Here is a 20,104-nt window from a genome sequence, read left to right as displayed (position 1 = left end):
CTCTGGGCCCAATCATGTCACTTGAGTAAATTATATAGTTTGGACTGAATTAGGAGGCCTGTATACTCAGAACTGCTGGTCCCATGGTCTTATAGAGTCGGGGGAAAAACACAGCATTCACCTTCCTCATGTTGGATTAAGGGGGGCTCCGTCTGATCAACTTAACTTTCTGAAACTGACGTCTCTACACAACAAAGTGCAACTAACAAATCATCATTAAAAACACACCTGTTGAATCAATCAAAAAATCAATGTTTATTTATATAGCCCAATATCACAAATGTTACATTTGTCTCAGTGGACTTAACAGTTTGTACAGAATATCATTATGACAATACGACACCCTCTGTCCTTAGACCCTCACATCGTACAGGGAAAAACTTCCGGAGAAAACCCCACAGTTTAAAGGGAAAAATGGGAGAAACCTCAGGGAGAGCAACAGAGGGAGGGATCCCTCTCCCAGGACGGACAGACGTGCAATAGATGCCGTGTGTAAATCGAAGAGATAATACATTTGCAACATAGGTAGTCCAAATGTTTGGAAATGCATGTGTGTATAATTCCCCCTGGCCTTCGGGCCCTAGCCCTTTCTTGGTCCCCCGGCTTCCTTTATTTTTAGTTTGCCCTTTGATTGTCTGTTTGTTTTGTTTGTCCACCATGTACAGCGACATTAGGTCCCTTGAAAGGCGCTATATAAATGTAATTTATTATTATTATTAATGCCTTTCGAAGCTGCCTGGTAATTTGAACAGAGAGAGGGGTTATGCAGTGTGTCCAATCGTTTTTGGTTGGTGTGTCGTTTTTTTGTTCTCACACTTTTCATTTCCCTTGGTCTTTGCCTTGAGCAGTGGTTCCCAAAGTTGGGGGCGCAGAGGCATGACAGGGGGGGAGCGAGAGACCAGGAGGAAAAATGGTTATAAAAAAATAAAAAAAAGATTAAAATAAATAGAAAAAATATTGATTCGAAAATAATATGCCAAAGTACTATTACGTCTGGGTCTCTGTGTTTCATTAAAGCTCGGCTCTGTGTGTGTGGAACGAGCCATTTTGTGTGCGTGCGGGAGCGAGAAAGAGAGAGCGCACCGGTACCGGAGATCGTTGTTGTTAGCTTCTGGTGCTAGCGAGCTACGCTAACGGATATAAGGAGTTTTTTCAACAACAAAGTGGAGGAGAGTCCTCTCCTGTCAGACTGAGAGACTCAGTGAGCTAAAGGACTCTCTCAGTGTTATCTCAGTGGGTTTCAAACGTTTTGGTCACCATTATGTAAACGATTATTTCCGAGGCACACATTTATATGATCATTATAGTTATAAAAAAATAAGAGAATAAATGAAAAACAGGTATGAAATACTATATGACAGTAAAAAAAGAATAAAGGCTAAAAGGGGATTGATTTGTAAAATATCCATAAAGAAAAAGTAAATCTGTTTACCGTTCTGTTTCCTATGGGTGTTGAGAGATGTATCCATAGATCTCTTCCTTTTGCTCTCAAAGTGCACCAGATTGATGCTTTTAACTTCAATATTTAAAAATAAATCTTCAAGGGGGAGCATGCCCCCAGACCCCCCTATGTGAAGTCCACACACCACCTATAAAAATAGCACTTTACCCCTGCTTGCACCTATATGCCGTGAGCTGATTATCGAGATTTCATTGTAACTGTCACACTGTGTATTTGCGTGGGGAGTGTTGCAGTAGAAAATTCCACTGTAGCGCCCGGTACATTAATGGAAAACCCTAAATGTTTGAGCACCCTCTATGAAACGTCAAGCTACCCCACAGCACCCCCAAAATAAATCTCTGGCGCCGCCACTGAGCCTGACTTGTGTTGGGGGGGCCCAACTTTTTTTTTTCTCCAAAGGGGGGGCCTTACCGAAAAAGTTTGAGAACCACTGAGTTAGACAATAAAAGAGAGCGTTCCAGTTGAACAAAGTTGGTCATGCATTTTGGCTGACATGGAGTTATACTATACATATAAAACTACTGTGTTGTCATCTCCTATATCTCTTATGTTCCCAACAATCGTTGGTGTCTTGATATTTGCTCCCCATAATGTTAGATTAAGGGGGGCTCTGTCCGATCATTAACGTTCTGAAACTGACGTCTCTACACAACAAAGTGCAACTAATGCCTTTTGAAACTTCCTGATCATTTACTATGCTAAGACAACAACGTGTGCGGCCCTTCTCTATAACTACTTGTGTACTTACATTTTTCTAATCAAACATCATCTCGGTTGCTGTCTAAAACTGCTCAAATGGTAAACTCATCAGATCTTATTAATGGTTATCACATTGGAGTTTCCTTTCTTTCTTCATCCAAATTAGTGCAAAGATTAATTTGTTACTTTTGTTCTGTTTTGTATATTTTAGTCTTAGCTTTTTCCTAGCGTTATGGAAAACAAGCAATGTTCTAAAGGAGCATGTTTGGCAAACAGCTTGGGAAGCTAGACTTTTGCCATTATAATATTATTCCTTGGAGTCAATTTATTTTACTTGATTTTGTCCTGATTGTAAAACCCATTTAAGTTATTACTCCCAGTCTGCTCCCCCCAAGCTCAGTTCTCTTGGCATTTTAATTCCTGCTCTGTTTCTGTGCACTGTTTGACTCGCTGTGTCTGTCTCCGGCACATCCTCTCATCTGTTCTTCTACCTTAAGGTTGTCAAGTTTCACAATCTTATTGCAACCCCAGGGTAAAGTCCCAGTTGCCATGGAGATCTGACTTCTGGCCTTTTGTGTGTGGAGGTGAAAAAACAGAGTTAAAGCCAATCAACCCTTCCAATATAGTAAAGAAAGAGAAAAGAAGAAAAGTGTATTTATTTTATCCTTGTGACTGTATGTGCTGATAATAGTGTGATTCGACAGATACAAGGCTACAGCAGCGAGGCACATTCAAAAATGATTCTCCACTAAGAACGTGAGGAGATTTAGTTCTGGTGTTGTATGGTTTATTTTTAACTTAGATTAGCATTCTGCCGTGGTAATTAGAGAGAAAAGCTAAAAGTTACCTTTGAAAAACATGGAATTCCTTTTATTTTACCCTTTTGTCACACTACAAGGGCCCCAAAGTGCACGCCTGTGTGCACTCGACAGACACATGGAGCACTCTTGTGGTCTGCACGACCTCAACTCCCCCTCAACTCCTTGAAAGTGATATTGATAGGTTTTACCCTAAACAAAAATCTAACACTCACTCCAATCCCGTAGTTAGTCCATGTGTCCCTCTCTTATTTGGTCTATCAGGAGTCTCTGAACTCAACTGATTTCTGTTAATAGCTAAAGCTGCTGGTGGTATGGGTTACAGTTAAACTGCTCATATGTGTTGCTATAATCCTTTAGCAACTTGTGCTTTTGTTCTGAACAACTGCTAGCGGTGCTCTGAAGAAAAAGGTTCAATTGTCTGTAGAGGCCAAGATCTGTTTTTACAACACTCTTATTAACAGATAACAATTGTTATATAGACAATCTGTACATAAATCTTTTGCACCTCAAGTTTCATCTGTCCTATAAAAGTTTTTGTATGTGCGTCCTCTCTACGTTGCCAACTAAATTGTCATTTCAGTAATTGTAGTTCAACATCTACAGTAGTATTTTCCTGTCCTCTGTTTCCAGTGACGTTATTGAAGCAAACCAATCAAATAACAAAAGGAATCTCACTCTTTCCCCAGATGCTAATCCCCTGACCTCCTTCAGGATCTTAAGGAACAGCAGTTAACTAAGTCATTATCTGGATTATTTAAAAAATAAATCCTTGTGTGACTTTTTCTCAATAGGGTTACCAAAATAAATATATATTTAAAATGTATTATTTCATGTAAAAAAAAATCAGCCAGTTTATAAGTCTATCTTTTTGTGATAGGGAGTGTTTCACTGTAAGAAAAAGCCGCCATGTGTTCCTTTGAATCTGTGTATGTGAATATACCGCTGCAGCAGGGACTGATGTGAAGGAGCTAAAGCTAGTTTGCATCATAAGCTCATTGCTATAAGTCTGGCGATTTGGCTCATGGAAATGGCTTGCATAACCCAAGAGATTAATGCAAAAAGAGCTATCAGTGAGATTACGTAATGCCTTATCAAATTGGATTGGTCCTCAGATTCTCTCAGTTGCACACTTGTTTTTCTCTGTATTTTGCTCTCTGTTCATGCATTCTGCTTTCTTTGTGTTGCCTTGCAGTTGTCTCCAGTTGCTTTTGGTCACATTTCCTCTCTCCCTCTTTGATCTGTTTGTCGACATGAGTTGGCTTAACGTGTTCTGGCCTTGTGAAATGGTTTATGTGGCAACCTCCAAAAGTCTGATGTAAAACTTGTAATAGTATTGTAGTTAATGGTGTGGCTTCGACAAAGTCTAGCTTTGAAAGTGTGCATTTCCTCTGAGAAATACAACTTGTGCAATCTGCAGAATAAGCAGGTGAATGGGAATATGTGGGTGGTTGTGGGAGTTGCTGTTTGTTGAAGTGTTTGGTCTTGTTCTTCTTTTTTGTTCTGAGGGGTTTCTGTTTTCCCATGAAAAATCACAACCCCCTCCCCATTAACATCTTGTTATTTTGTCCATGTTTCTTCCTCCTCCATCTTCATCCCAACCCATCAACCTGACTCCCTCACCCTCATCATTAATGTGTAGCCTTTGGAGAAACTAGAGTCGGTGACCTCGGTTCACTTCCTGCTCTCCCACAGGCTGGCTACTAGCTGCCTTAGTAAACCCAGAGAACACACAGACACACAGACACAGACACATGCACACAAATCCTCTTTAAAACCTTTCGTTATGAAGGGAGTGTGTACCTGGTCTCTTTATTCGAGATAAGCTGCTGAGGTGTATGAACATCCTAAACTGATATATGAAGTGTAGCTGCTAAACAATTACATCAATCAGAAAAAACAGCGTATATATATAAATATGTGTGTGTTTTTGGTATTTGAGATAGAGCGTCAGCTGGTCTCTTTGTTAAAATCTAGAGCATGCAAATTAGTAGTACTCTCCGTCTGCATCATTTTGTCAGCTTAAAGTGTGTGAGTTAGCAGAAACAACTGCTATCTCCTCTCAGATACGTTGCTCTCCTCTCCTCCTCTCTTGCCTTGTGGCTCCTCATATTTGTTCCCTTTTCTATCAGTCTTGCTCCCTCATGCTTTGTCTCCATTGTTCCCCTCTAAGCTCAAATCAATATGCTTGTTAGCAACTTCGCAGATTTGTACAGCATTTCATCACCCCTACCCTTACTAACCCCTTACAGACAAACCCACACACAACACCAGCAAACACTTGGTAATGACTTCCTTCTTTCCTTGTCTCAGATTTAAAGTTTGAGGGGTAAAAACAGTTGTGGCCCATGGGTGACTTTGTCTTTCATCACTGGTGTTGCTTGACTTACAACTCCCTCTGACATTACCTCTAATTGGTCTGCCTGACACAACTGGGACTAGGAACAAATAGGCCAAGTTGCTGCTTCTGTTTCTAAAGCTGATTTAGCACAATACTTGGTATAGTTACATGTGTGGGTCTGTGTCTGCTGGTACATCACATCTTGTCAAGTCTCTGTAACTTTGGTGAAACTTGATTCCTGACCGTGCAATCAAATGAAGTGTTAACAAAAGTTGTATGTACCTAATAAAGATCCGTCAGCCGAAAATCCAAACCTTTTATTTTGATATCACTTTGATACCCACTGCCTAAGTGTGGTTTTCATGATGCCAGACAATAACACTTTTGTCTCGCTCGTAGTCCATAAATAGTTGTTTTTATTGTGTTTCTGCATAGTTTTTAGCCAGCTCGTTGTTGAATATAGGCTATGGGGGGTCTGCCCTCTACAAGCTGTAGGCCCCAGACAGTTGGCTTTTGCTGAACAAAGTGAGGAGTGAAAAAAAAGTTAGACTGACAGGAACAAGGGGATGTGTGAGAGGCGTGATGTGCGTGTTGCAAGGAAGTATGTGTGTTTAGTCATTCCAGACCCAAGGCTGAGGGCTTTTCAATCTTCTCTTTCCGGGAAATGGAAGCAGAAGAAGAGAGTTTTAGTCCTGAATGAACTCCAAGCACCGGGGACACTTTGAGCCGAGCTCCAGTAAAACCAATGCTATCAGCCATTCATCAATCTCCTTTCCCTCAACTAGCTTTCTTTCTCACAAGAAGTTACCTGAGGCAGACAGAAAAGGAAATAAGGAAAAAAACAAAGAGGCTTTGGAGGATGTGTAATGTCATGTAGTAACACATCTTGCTTTTCACTCTGTCTCTATGACCAATTACAGCCTTCTTCCCACAGTTTTTCAGTAAACCAGGCTTTTGTTGTTTTTATGGCTGACAAAAATTGGCAAAAAGACACCTACGCAGCTGAAGGGTGATTTATAGACAGATTTGCTTTAAACATAAAAGTAGATTTTCATTCACACATTTTAACAATTACATGATCTTTTTGTATTTCCTTTCAAAAAGCTAGAAGCCAATCTTTAAAAGGATTACATAATACTGGACTGAGGCATTCTAATTGCAAAAAAGGAAGGCCTTTAATAAAACGGTAAGGGTGATGCACCTCTGCGGCTGGGGCGTCGCAGGCGGTCTCGGCCGCCTTCGTCCCCCTAAGTAAATGATAAAAGGTTTTTCTAATAATTGTAAAATTGATTTGTCTATCACTGTATAAGCCTTAAAGTGGATGTGGTTTTTTATTCAAGAGGTTTATCAGGAATAGTTTATATTCTATTATTTATATGGGCAAGGTTATTATCAACTGAGTTGGATGGCATATGAGATTGAACGACTTAGATATTTTAGCGGGATGCTGAAAGAACTAAATTCGCTTTCATGTTATGAGAAGTAATGAGTCCTTTGCTTGAAATATTATCAACATCATAATGGATCTTAATTGGTTCTCAGTGCAATGGTGCAAGACCGCAGCTGATAAATTGGTGTGCAGCACCTACAGAGCAAGCACAGAGTCATCAATTCTGATGTTGGGAAGCACGCAGTCATGCATTAAAGGAAAATATCAATAGTTACATCATCAATTATGTGCATTGTAAAACTAAACCCCGGTAGAAGATCACATACAGTACACTACATGGTGCTATTTCCAACTTGTTTTATTTCTACTTTACTTTTATTTGTTTTAAGCATAACAGCTTTATCTGTGTTCTTGGTCAGTGTCATCTCTCTATTCTTCATCAACCCTTTGAAATCTGTAATAGTATCTTTAACACCTAAAGTAATTGAAATGCCATTTAAACCAGAGACACCAATTTATCACATCTGTGCCAAGCATGGCTGAAATTGGGGTCAGAAACAGCCTATTATCCACATGTTCCTTTCGCAAACTTGACAGTGCTTGTTAGTTATATAAGAGCCCTTATTATCTCCACTTTTATTGAAAGAAAGTGCAGCTGATGTGAGCAAAGTCAAGCATCATTTGGAGCTGGGCCTTCATACTGTACCTCACAAACCTCTCTGGAGTTGTTAAAAGTCAAGGCGAGAACCCAAAACATTTTGTTCAATGATGCTTTCAGTGTTTCCTCTTCCTAATGGCGCACAAAGAAACTGGCTGTCAAAGCCGGCTTAAACTGATGTCAGTACACCTGATATCTATGTGTCTTCTCTGAGAAGAAATGTGGGCCATTTTAGTGCAGCCAGCCTTGAAATTAGGCTGAGCAAAGAAAGGGGTTGATTTCACTCAATCTAAATGGATTGCTGTCGTTTCTATCACCTTTACTTTTTCTTTGATTCCCACTTTGTCTAACCTCAGCCTCTTTTTCTCTCCAGTTTGTGCAGGTTTCTTCGTAACACCTGACCTTAAATGCAGTCACAAAACACACTGACAGTGCTTTTTGTGAAACACTGCAGACAGAATGTTCTGCTTCATGAAAAAAACGACTTTGTGTTTCTGCACCGCTTGTCCATATTCCGTTATCCATGTCCATTATCTAGCAGTTGGTAACATCAATGTATAAAAAAGCTTTTCCACAGCTTTTCCACTGCAAGTAAAATCAAGACTTACCTTTGTAATTTCATAGTAGTATTACTTCCGACTTAAATCAGCCCAGCAGAAAATGACCCACTTAAATGTACAAGGTGCCTTTCACTTGGAGCTATGTTGAATTGAGGCCGTTAACTATAACGTTTCAAATCGCTGAACTTATGTGATGATTGCTTATTGTGTGGTTGTGTATACATTGTACGTGATATGCTGAGGAACAGAATATTCTTGATACATCTCTAAGCAGTTGACCAATCACAGAAGAGCCTGCCAGTTAACCAACCATACCAGACTGGGCTCTGGTTTCAGACAGATGGTGAAAAGAAGTGCTGCAGCATAGGCAGTATGAGTAAAAAAAGATCTTATTTAACATAAACAAGCATCTAAACCACCAATTGAACTTAAAAATCCAAATAACCTGAAAATGGGCATAATATGTCCTCCTTAACATGGTTACTACTTATGCTTCACTGCTCCAATCATATAAGGGACAATATTTTTAGGGAAACAACACTGCAGCTTATTTCACCAAGTTTGAGAGGCACAGGTGAGAGGCGGATCTATTTCCTGTCGTTTGACTGCCACTGGAAAACAGTTTTTCTCCAAAGCCAGTGTTGGTTTGAAAGTCAGATTTCAGGTGTGTACTCCAGCTAAATTCAAGCAGCTGAGTGCAGCTTCAGAGGGTCAATGGCCTACAACACATGGTGAAAATTAGTTCTCAGTTGGCACTCCACTCTGTCAGCGGGGTAATACTAATGAGTTCACTCGAATATGCTTTGTGTGTGTGCCAATGTGTGTGCGTGTGTGGGGGGGGTGCTGGTTTTTCACTTGCATCTGCACAGCCATTTGACTTTGTGATTTGTGAGTGTTTATTCCTACACATTCATCCATACTGTATGTGTGTGTTCGCTCCTCACTTGATTGAAAGGCATCTGCTTGCTGTATCTTTGACTGGCACTCTCCTTCTGTTTGGTTCCTCCCTGAGTACCGGTGGCAGGTTGCAAAGTGGATTTATGTGTTATGCACCATGTGCGAAAACAAATTGATATGTGTCTCTGCCAAAGTATCTATTTACACATCCATATCAGACCATATGCATTTTGATATACAGTGTGGGTGCTGTGCCTTTTCACATGTGTTTGGTCAGTGTGTGTGCTTTCAATTCCCTCAACTTCTTCTGTCACAGCCAATGCCCACTCCTATTCTTCTTGATTTAGTAGGAATAGCTCTAAAGTTGCTGACAAAGGGAGAAAAGGAGGACTGCCTGACGTTTTGGGAGACCACGCAGGAACTGGCTTTGTTAGGGAAGGGTGTAGAAGCAGTGTGAATGTGTATGTGATTCAGTATACGTGTTTGTAAGTAAATAAAAAAAACACATCTCATCGAAAACCAAATCCCACACTTGAGGTCATGAAGGTGTTTTCTTCAACTTATTATGACTTCATCCTAAAGCCCTCTCTCTTTCTCACTCTCTCTCTCTCTCTCTCTCTCTCTCTTTCTCTCTGACGCCCGCCCCTTGCGGCTAACTTGTCATTTCTCCTTTCACCTTGCTTCCCCATCTTTCTCTCTCTCCTCCTCCCCCTGCTTCACTAATTCTCCCTCTCTTCTTCTGAGAGTTGTATTATCTCTGACAGGACTGTTGGATTTTTTCCTTTTCCTTCTTTCATCTTTGATTCATCCTTCCCTCTGCTGCACTGTCCTTCTCTCTCTCTCTCTCTCTATCTCTCTCTCTTTCTGTATATTGGTGTTTATAATGCCTTGCGGCTCCCTTATCTAGTAAACCCTGCCTTGGCTGATAACTGGTGCCTGTCAGCTGCTTGTAGCACTGACGTAGATTAATACGTGTTTTGGTGCATATTGGTTTTTTTGGGTTAACGATTGTGTTGAATGCTACATAATATGTATTAGCATGTGTGTGCGTGTGTATGCTTGTTTGTGCCTGTGAAGTAAGAGAATCTTTGCCTACGCGCACACAGACTACCATCCCGAGAGTAATCAGAGGCGGATATGGAAACGGATGATTACATGGCTGTTTGAGGGTTTGATTATGTGTGTGTTGAGATTGTGTATGTGTGTGCCCAAGTATTACTTTATTGCGCTGAACATTTTGGTTTTGCAACATTATTACTGTTTTTGGCGGGATTTCTCTTACAGTTTTTCTCAATCGCTAAACCCACTATTTAGAATCAAAATTCCTTTCATCAAACCAACAGCACAGCCATCGAAACAGAAAACCATTTCTCTACAACAGTATACCATTTATCATTGATATCACACAAAATGCAGATGCTAAGCAGTGTTTTGCAAAACAGATCACACAATTCTCTAACTGAAGTTACAATTCTCTACACAAAGATCAAAAATTATTTTGTGTAACTCATGTCTACAAAACAAAAATAATCTTCTCACAGTGGATAACACTTCCTCATAAACTTAGACCATAGCTACACTAATTGACACTTGATGTGCAAAATATTAACACTTGTTATCAGTCAATCACCCCATTGAAAAAGGTAACTACATGGAATGTACTGTATACCTTACAGTAATGATGTTACATTGAAAACATTTACATGATAGAATTTGCATGACTGTACTTAAAATATTTTTTTAAATGGTGCCGGTAAAGCTATAATAGTGTTGATATGACTTGCATAGCTCTTTGAGATGTTCATATGGGGAGGATTAGCTATAGCTGATACAACATTTTTACAGTCAGTAATTGTGGTCTTTTCCTTTTTGCACATTGAGAAATGTTTTTTTTTGTATTGGGGTGAATTGAGTACTTCACTTCCATGTAAATGAATTGCTCACAGCTGACATCAATGAATTTCCTATAGTAATTGTAATTAGTGAGAATCCTATAAAAGACCTCCCTCACTTCAGTAAGATGTTTGTCAAGGGGGGTATCGACACGCAAGGAGATATTTCCCACGCTGCCTTGCAAGGGAAGACATACGCTGTGACGTAGATGAGGCTATGTGGCCAGACAGACGGCAAAGAGCAGATCAGTAAAGCTATATATATTGTTTCTGTTACGGTGCTCTACTGAAAATGAGACATAAAAACAATGACATAGTTACAGTAACACACTGTTTTTCCTATATGTAAGTTTGTTTCTCCCAACTTGTCAGTTTTCCGTTCAGTTTCCAATATCGATAGCTTGAAGTTTGTGTATTGATGATTGTAGTCAGTATTTAGTGTGCCACTTAGTAATGACTGTTCAAATAGTCTTCTAATGAGCTGACAAATGTTTGTTTTTGGAGAAGGTATCTGGTTTTGGAAGGGGTATTTTTAGTTTTGAGTGCCTTAGAGCACTTTGCAAGAAATGTATATTGTTATGGTAGAATGTGTTGTTATGGTGACCGGAGTTTCAGTTATGAAAACACATTTGTCTCATTAGAGGACAATTTGTTCTGTTTCGAACGACTTATTCTTTTTTGTGACCAGTATTTTCAGTTTTGGTCATGTAAGTGCATTTTGCAAAAGATATTCAGAGTCATGGCAAGTGTGTTTCTGTTTAGATGGCTATGTTCTTGTTTTGAAGAAATGAATTTTGATTCTAAATAGTGGGTTTAGCAATTGAGAAAAACTGTAAATTGAAGCTAATTACACACACACACACACACACACACACACACACACACACACACACACACACACACACACACACACACACACACACACACACACACACACACACACACACACACACACACACACACACACACACACACACACAGTCACACAACTGAGGTAACTTCTTGACATGTAAACAGACTCGTCTTCCTAAATGGAAGCACTACGCTGCAAAGAGCTTCCTCCAGGGTCCACACATAAGAGGATCAAGCTGGTGTTGCACAATTGTATCATCATGTCACGGTGATAAAGTTTTAAATTAAGTTTCAAGGCAGAAAGCTTTTGATGTTACCTTATGCAACACCAAGGTAACATATTTGATGACATTCACGACTAAGATATTTTATATTGCAATATTTTTGCAATGCTCTTCTTTAAAAATTGCTTGTAGTAGGGTTGGGCCGATGAACAATTCCTTCATCCATCGCAGATGGCTGTCAGTCATCGATCACTGAACCCAATATTGTTATTTTATGGCTCCATACCCTCCACACCAGGTTGGGGGTCTGTGAAGGAACTAATGCCGTTCATTGCGTGTCAGAAAAATGTTCATGGTTCAAATATTTCTAATTGAGTGTTGCTTCTGGACAGCAATTACAGGAGTAAGAGAGACAAAGAGATCTAATGGTACAAATGCAAGTATTTATACCGTCTATGTAACCTACACATTTCTGTCACAACAGATAAGATGAAGACATCCTTTTTAACATAATGGTGGACCAGTTGCTTGTCCAAGTGTTCACCATTGCAGCAGAGATGAGAAACAAATCAGGCTAACTATACAGGTGTGAGGGACCTATATATTTAATTATTTTTATAAACAATATAATTTAAATAAATAAATACCATATCTATTTTTGAGCATATCATCACAGCTCAATACTCGTTTTAGGACTTCAACCCATCACCAGGATGACCGCTCTTGAATATGGAAATGGGAGTTATTTACATATTTATTTTGTATGCATAATATTTACGAGTATTAATCTCAGTCCTCAATGTAAAATAGGACAATAATATGAAGTTGTAAATGATCTATCCATGTTGTTTAAGTCCTGCAAAACAGATTGTGAAAGTTCTGTCAAGAGCTTATCCTTGCTTCAGTCAGGAAAGAAAAGGGTAAAAACAAAGATGTGATTAAAATAAAGTGCCTAGCCCTAGATGTCAAAACATTTTCATCACATTGAGGTGCAAAAAAGATATGGTTGTGCCAGTGCAATTTTTCCTTCGATAAAATAAATTGAGAAATATGTACGTAGACACAACTTAGCTAATGCAATACAAAGCTACCCTCACTATGTTTTTTCATGTATTTATTGTATGGCAGGACACACACATATTCACACACATTCTGTGCAGTGCTAGTCTCAGCTGCTTTCACTGTTGTGTTACCGATGACCCCGTGACCCTCTGTCAGCCAGGACAGGGGGGATGACTTTAGCTGACAGACTGATTGAAATACCCTTCAACTTTGGTGTACTGCAAACAAACACACACACACACACACACACACACACACACACACACACACACACACACACACACACACACACACACTCTCACACACACACTCACTCACACACACACACACACACACACACACACACACACACACACACACACACACACACACACACACACATACACACACACACACACACACACACACACACACACACACACACACACACACACTCACTCACACTCACTCACACACAAAACCTGGCAAAGAGGCATAACAGACCTATGTATCAACTCATACAATCACTAGAAACCAGGCATAACTGAGAAAGGATTTCTCCATTTCTGCACACCTTGGCCAAGACAGACACACACACCCTTCCCCACACACACATATATAGTAATAGATCTATGTGCAAAATGACAGATATTATCTCTCCACAAGCTATACACCGTATCGCATTGTATAACAGCCCGCTAAATTGCTCCTCAGGAGATCAATAGAGTAATTTTCTATTGAGTGGAATAGCTATAGAACCATGTGCAGAACAACAAACCAGTAACACAGACATGCACACAATCAAAGACACAAAGAATGCACACTTACATACAGCATTTCACTGAGATTGTATTGATTGCTCATTTATTGAAAGAGAAGAAAGTTATTCAAACTGTTTTTGCAAATATATGAAGTGTGTAAGGAGGAGATGTAACACACTGTGTCCTGTTTCCGTGTGAACATCGTTATGGTCATGTGACTGCAGCACAGGCTTGCATTGAGTTATGATTTTAACGTGACAGGTGATTTCGTAGCTCAAGCATCTGCATTCACATACTTGCACGGACCATTTTTCTGAGCTTATGGCGGTTTCATATTGAATATATATGTTTATTTTATTTTCAATTTGTATATAATATGTATTGAATTGAATATGACAATACTGGTACAATTGTATATGTATACCCCTCAGAACACAAGTATGTGTTCTGAGGGCTCGTTGACTACATGCCAGCTCGGAGACAAGAGAACCCTGGGTAATTACACTCCTCTGTGGCCCTGCATGGCACTCGAATTGTACAGTATCTGGGATGGCTGCCATCGTGTGTGCGTGCTTGCAAGTGAGTGCGAGGTTTGTGTGTGTTTGTTATTTTGAGCCTCATAGTATGGTATTTTCTGTGTGTCAGCATTAATGCATTCACAGTAAGTTGTGATATGTACAGTATAATGTTTATGCGCACAGTGGGGCGATGACTCTATATCATCTGTGTGGCCTAAAGTTGAGCTAAAATCCAACTAAATATATATGTCCTGATGTTATATTGTGCTTAATGCTGTCCTGTAGGCATTTAACTGAAACTGTATTTGATTCTTGCCTGCTGAATGTTCAGTTCTTCGATTAAGCATTTTAAGTATATAATTTCAAACTATATTAAATTTGACCCTGCTATACTTTCAGATCATCATCTCTGCCTAACTGCAACTGTATATTTCACTTTAAGCTTTAATGTTAAAAAATCGAAAAATGTTTGTCACGGCTTTCACCTGTTTTAATATGTGTTTAGCAAGTCTGACATTGACTCTTGTAAAGCGTGTAATTAGCAGTACATCCACATTTAGTGTCATGCCATAGAATTGCCCTGAAACTGGGGTGAATAGGTTGTTAATACTGTACCGACTTCTATCAAAGGGTGCATGTAATGGACAGCTGGTTCAGCAGAGCTTTGTTTAGAGATTTAGAGATCAGGTATTCAGGTATGTATTTTCATCAGCAACAATTGTCCTTCAACATTCATTACTGTAACAAAAGAGAGAGCCAAACTAGACCAGCTGCTGCTTGAATGCTGCCACGCTGCTCTTTTCTGACCTGTTGGTCGATTTCAGTCCCTGTTTCTTTCTTTGTTTCCTGTCTTCCTTTCTTTTTGTTTTCTTTGATTCTTTTTTGAATCCCAGTAAGCATTCATGCATATAACAAGCCCTTCCTCACTGGCCGAATTCTCCCTCCATTCACTATTATAACATAATTGTCCGACACACACGGTGACTGATGGACATCTGCAGGCAAACAAAAGGCCTGACTGAGCTGCAGCGCTGCACAATGAAAATTGATTGACCATATGGTTTTGCTAGCTTTCCGCAATGAATAACCAGAGAAGTTGCTGCAATCATTGTGGATTACAGATTTTTCTGAAAGCTTTCATAATAATGCTGAGTGTGTGTATATGTTAGTGATACAAAACATTCATGGGTATATACATTCATTTAATTTAGTATGAAAAATTAATTCAGCCTGGTATTGATATAACAAAGCCAACCCGAAGCAAACAGCCTCTACATCTTCTCCTTATTGGATTTTCTTCAGTCTTGGGGCATTGATAAACTGACAATATGTCTGACCTATGCGTCTAATATTGAGTTAAACTGTAGCATTGTCAAGGCTGCTGATACATCAATGCATTAACATAGACAAAAAACCCTGTTTTGTCACATTACCAAAACTGTTGTTAAGACAGAATATGATGTGGTAGTTAAAACAAGCAAAAATGATTCTGTTATGACACTACAACCCTTGATGTGGAAATCTGTTATATTATTATATTCCTAATAATTCGGTATCTCCGTTATGCAAAAGGTGTCAAAAAAATCTTTGTGACTTAAATAGCAAAAAACATTACAATTAAAACAGTGTTAAATACAAAAATAATGAGACTACAGTATTTGCATTGAATACATTGAGCTTACATTGACTGAAGGTGTTTTGTTATTAAGAAGTCTGTGAGGTCAAGGTGTAGAGGCCGTACATTATTCTCTTCTTAGACCTTTTCTTCCTTTTTATACTTCTATCTTTAGTGTCCCTCTCTATTTATTTTCACAGAGTTCATCTTTGACCTTTAGCTTTCAGTTTAAAGGAAATAGTCTAGCACATAGATATTTAAGTAGAAAATGATTGTGCAAAAAAGCAGGCCACTATGTGACATCTCTTAAGCACCTGAAAAAGTGTTTTTCTTCAGTGCTCTATAATAAATATTTTATTTGAAAGAAAGAAAAGTGAGTTTTGTGAGTCGTCAGTGTACCTTCCTTGGGTCTAGTGTTAGGACCTAAGGCATATTTTTCATATAAAACCTCTGTAGCAAATAATACTGTCGGAAGCTTGCTTTCACTTATCATCTCTAAAATGTGATTGGTCCTTATTGAATGGACTCTTTAACTATGGGAGTTCTCCATTATCTACGAGGACAGAGGCATGGTATCGCTAATGGAAACTAGACAAATAAGGGGGACTGCACTCCAGGCAGAGTGCACACTTGAAATCCCATCATGCTATTTCCTAATGTGTTACGGGGCTTTGAACCGCAAATGTCGGCTACCTTGTATAATGCTCGGATGCAGGCTACATTACAGTTGGGAATTTATAAACCGCTGTGGTTTGAAATGTCAGAGGCGTGGAAGTTGGAAACTTTTCGGGAATATACTTATAGGCCTACTAGGCTCACACATTCTTTAAGAACAAGACCAGGACATTGTTTAGGCCCCCCATCACTTACATTTATACCACATTAGAAAAGAAAATAGAAGAAAATAGAAACCTATCCTTTCGACGATCTTACGCCCAATGTTTTTATCTTTCATGTAACCACTCAGCTACCAAGGCTCTGCTAAAAAGTTCATATGTATACAAAAAGACACTTCAGTTGTAGGCTTACAGTACTAACACAATTTCAATTGTGTGTTTACTGCTGTGTTGTTGTGGTTAGCAGCTGTCTGCAGAGCAGCTCAACCCAACGAGCCTTTAGACAAGCAGGGCAGCCAAAAGGACTCCAATGTAAAACTATCATGGCAGGATGAAACTCACCAGGGGTAAGAATTGCATTACAGTTTCCATTAGCCTTTGGCCTCAACTGTCACAGACATAAGAGCTAAGTAAGAGCGAGAAGACCACTCACAGGTCAGATATCCAATAGCAGGTCTGTCGGCACGGTAACAGAGAGGCCCTCAGTCGATCAATACGTTGAAACTGAGTCAAACAAGGATGTGAAACTGGACACAGTACATCAAACATGTGTGTGTGTGTGTGTGTGTGTGTGTGTGTGTGTGTGTGTGTGTGTGTGTGTGTGTGTGTGTGTGTGTGTGTGTGTGTGTGTGTGTGTGTGTGTGTGTGTGTGTGTGTGTGTGTGTGTGTGTGTGTGTGTGTGTGTGTGTGTGTGTGTGTGTGTGTGTGTGTGTGTGTGTGTGGGGGGGGGGTGTGTGTGTGTGTGTGGGGGGGGGGGGGTGTGTGTGTGTGTCATGTGCTTAACTGTATAAGTGCCTCTGTGTGTGTATACTGTATATCTGCTCTGTTGTGAGATCCAATGGCCTGCTTTTGAATATATAGGTGCACTCACTCACACACACACACACAAACACACACACACACACACACACACACACACACACACACACACACACACACACACACAAACACACACACACACACACACACACACAGCCTCATCACATCAGTTGTTCACTTTCAATTTCAGTTATCTCTGTCTTTGTCTCTCTCCATTCACCACCTGTTGTTGCTGCTGGTTTATTTCAGCCAGGTCATTATGCATTCAGCTCTTTTCATCCTGTTTGTTTGAATTATATTTTTGCTAAAGGCCTCCCCAGCTTGACCTTGATTGAACTCAGCATTACACACATGATTCTATCTGATCAACAAACACACTTTCAATTTAACTTTCAGTGAAAACACAATTTATTTGTTGTATCTTAACTCCAGGGAATTCGATTTTTGACTTTGATACAAGAAACGTTTTCCCAAAGCAAGCAGAGATGTAAACAGTGATGGGTATTCCATTATTTCACATCACCTTGTCGGGTTACTTCATGCAGTCACTCTGAATATCTTTAATGGCATGCTGGTGGTCTGTATCAAGTGTGACTACAACAGTTCATTTTTATATTCCACTTTAGGCTGTTCTGTATGAAGGTAGATATGGCCTAATGCTGCCATATTTACAGTCTGTAAGGTTGGGGTTTTTGCTCTGTTGCTTGACGCTCGAGCATTACAGGGTTAGGGGCTTTTATTTCATCCGGGCGGCATATATTCTAAAAATGTTTTCTTCTGGTTATGCGAAAAATGTGCTGTCCACTTTTCCTCTTATTACACCTCACTGCTGTGTTGTCTGCACTTAGAGATTAACTGTCATTCAAACAGGAATGTCTGATGATTATGTTTTATGATGTATTCTCTGCATCTGGAGCTGTTTCTCTCTCAGTTATAACTGCTCGTGATAATCTCTCAGTTCTTCTGCTGATGGGAATGTGAAAATCTGCACTATCTCTTCTCCAGTTGAATATACAAAATGTCATGCCTGCCATTGTATTTTGGTTAGATAATGCTAATGCTGAAAGTCAGTGTTTTGTACTGTGTAGGATATCTCCCAAAAAAAATCCTGGAAAGCAATTGGCAGCAAAAGATAATCACAATATTGTCAACCCACTGTAGAATTGTATACACAAAAGTACATCTAAAACATAGCCCACTCAATATTTTTCAAAGTATGAGAGCACCTGAAAGAAAGAACAGGCTCATCGCTGAGTTATTATAGCTCGTAAATATGCAGCACAATGACTATTTATCACTACGTACATCTCAACTTCCCAGAAAACCCTTGCACATTAGACCTTACAGGTTTATTGCTGAGACCTTGTTATAATAATGATCTATAGTACAGTAAAGCAAAGGTGGCCTTTACCTAATAACTACAAATGATGATGATAATGGGGACTGTAGGCTTCCTCCCTTGCTTATTATCTGCAGTGTGCTCAACTGAACTCTGCTACTCTTTATCATAGTTGTGGCTGATGCCCAGGGATGAAATATAAGACTGGTAGTGTACTCGTGTTACTTCCAGCATTATGTAAAAACATAATAAAAAATATATCACCTTGCTAAGAAAAAAAAATCAGAACTGATAGAAAAATCACGAATGAAACCAAAATAAAAGTCCTATCCTTCCAGTGGTAGAGGGGGAATAATAAACATATATAAAGTTAAACCTTTCATTTTTAGTTTATTTAACAAGAAAAAATTCAGCCTCTCCATTTCAAATGTTTATGAATGCTTTTTGACTCCAAGCTGCTGTAAGTTCCCCTTCTCCTTTTCATTGTTTTTGTAACAAAACAGATGATTTCTTTTTGTCCAAGTCTATAATGAATGCTTGGCTGCTCTGAAGTGCAGTCCATATGCTGGAAAGTATTTTTGGAGTAAACCTTGGTCTTTTTTCTCCGCTTGTCTAAACTCTGTACTTTATTTGTGTGTGTTGCAGGTTTCTCGGTGTGCCTCCAGGCCGAGGCAGTTGCCCACTCACTGGCCCGCTGCCCTTTGACCTCATCTACACCGACTACCATGGCATGCAGCAGATGAAGCAACACATGGGGCTGTCACTCAAGAAACACAAGTTAGTGGATGTGCATTGTTTTTGTGTGTGTGTGTGTGTGTGTGTGTGTGTGTGTGTGTGTGTGCGTGCGTGCGTGCGTGCGTGCGTGTGTGTGTGTGTGTCAGCAATTTCCTGCCGACAGGTACATTTATTGGATGTGTTTAGGGATTAACTATTGCTGGTAACAAGGCGTCTAAATGTCTGTAACTCATTCAGCTTAAATTAACACACTCTATCTCTCAGACTAACGCACTTCTGCGTACACACATATACTGTATGTGTATGCCTTCTCCTTCTAATCATTCATCTCCTTCCATTAAAGACCTCAAAATGCGCGATATGTCAAACATGATTTTGCATGTTTTGATGTAATGGAACGGCACAAACTGGCACCGCACCTCCTGTCATTCACGATTACTCTTCACAGCAGGAGCAGTATAATTATCACAAGTAGCACGAGTTTGTAGGCATATGAGAAATATGCACCTTAACATTCATGCACATTAGTTGGTTTGAGGATCGTTCTCTATTCAAACTGAGTTTCGGCAGCATATCATTGCTGTTTTTTTGTATGCACTCCGGAGGCTCACGGTCCGCAGCAGGGTGGCGATTAAACACAGAAAGAG

General features: G+C 39.6%; 1 protein-coding gene across 4 annotated transcripts in view; it reads left to right on the top strand.

Moving 5' to 3' along the window:
* LOC307037395 (alpha-1,6-mannosylglycoprotein 6-beta-N-acetylglucosaminyltransferase B-like) overlaps positions 1 to 20,104 on the top strand; it is a 108,698-nt gene that overhangs the window by 71,460 nt on the left and 17,134 nt on the right. For all 4 annotated transcript variants that reach the window (XM_079678239.1, XM_079678238.1, XM_079678237.1 and 1 more), the window contains exon 9: positions 19,368 to 19,499. In XM_079678239.1, the coding sequence (XP_079534365.1) occupies positions 19,368 to 19,499 (132 nt within the window). The remainder of the gene's footprint in view (positions 1 to 19,367; positions 19,500 to 20,104) is intronic.

The sequence above is a fragment of the Notothenia rossii genome (genome assembly GCF_949606895.1).
Source record: "Notothenia rossii genome assembly, chromosome: 1".
In the NCBI taxonomy this organism is placed as follows: domain Eukaryota; kingdom Metazoa; phylum Chordata; class Actinopteri; order Perciformes; family Nototheniidae; genus Notothenia; species Notothenia rossii.
This window is presented reverse-complemented; position numbering and strand designations above follow the sequence as displayed.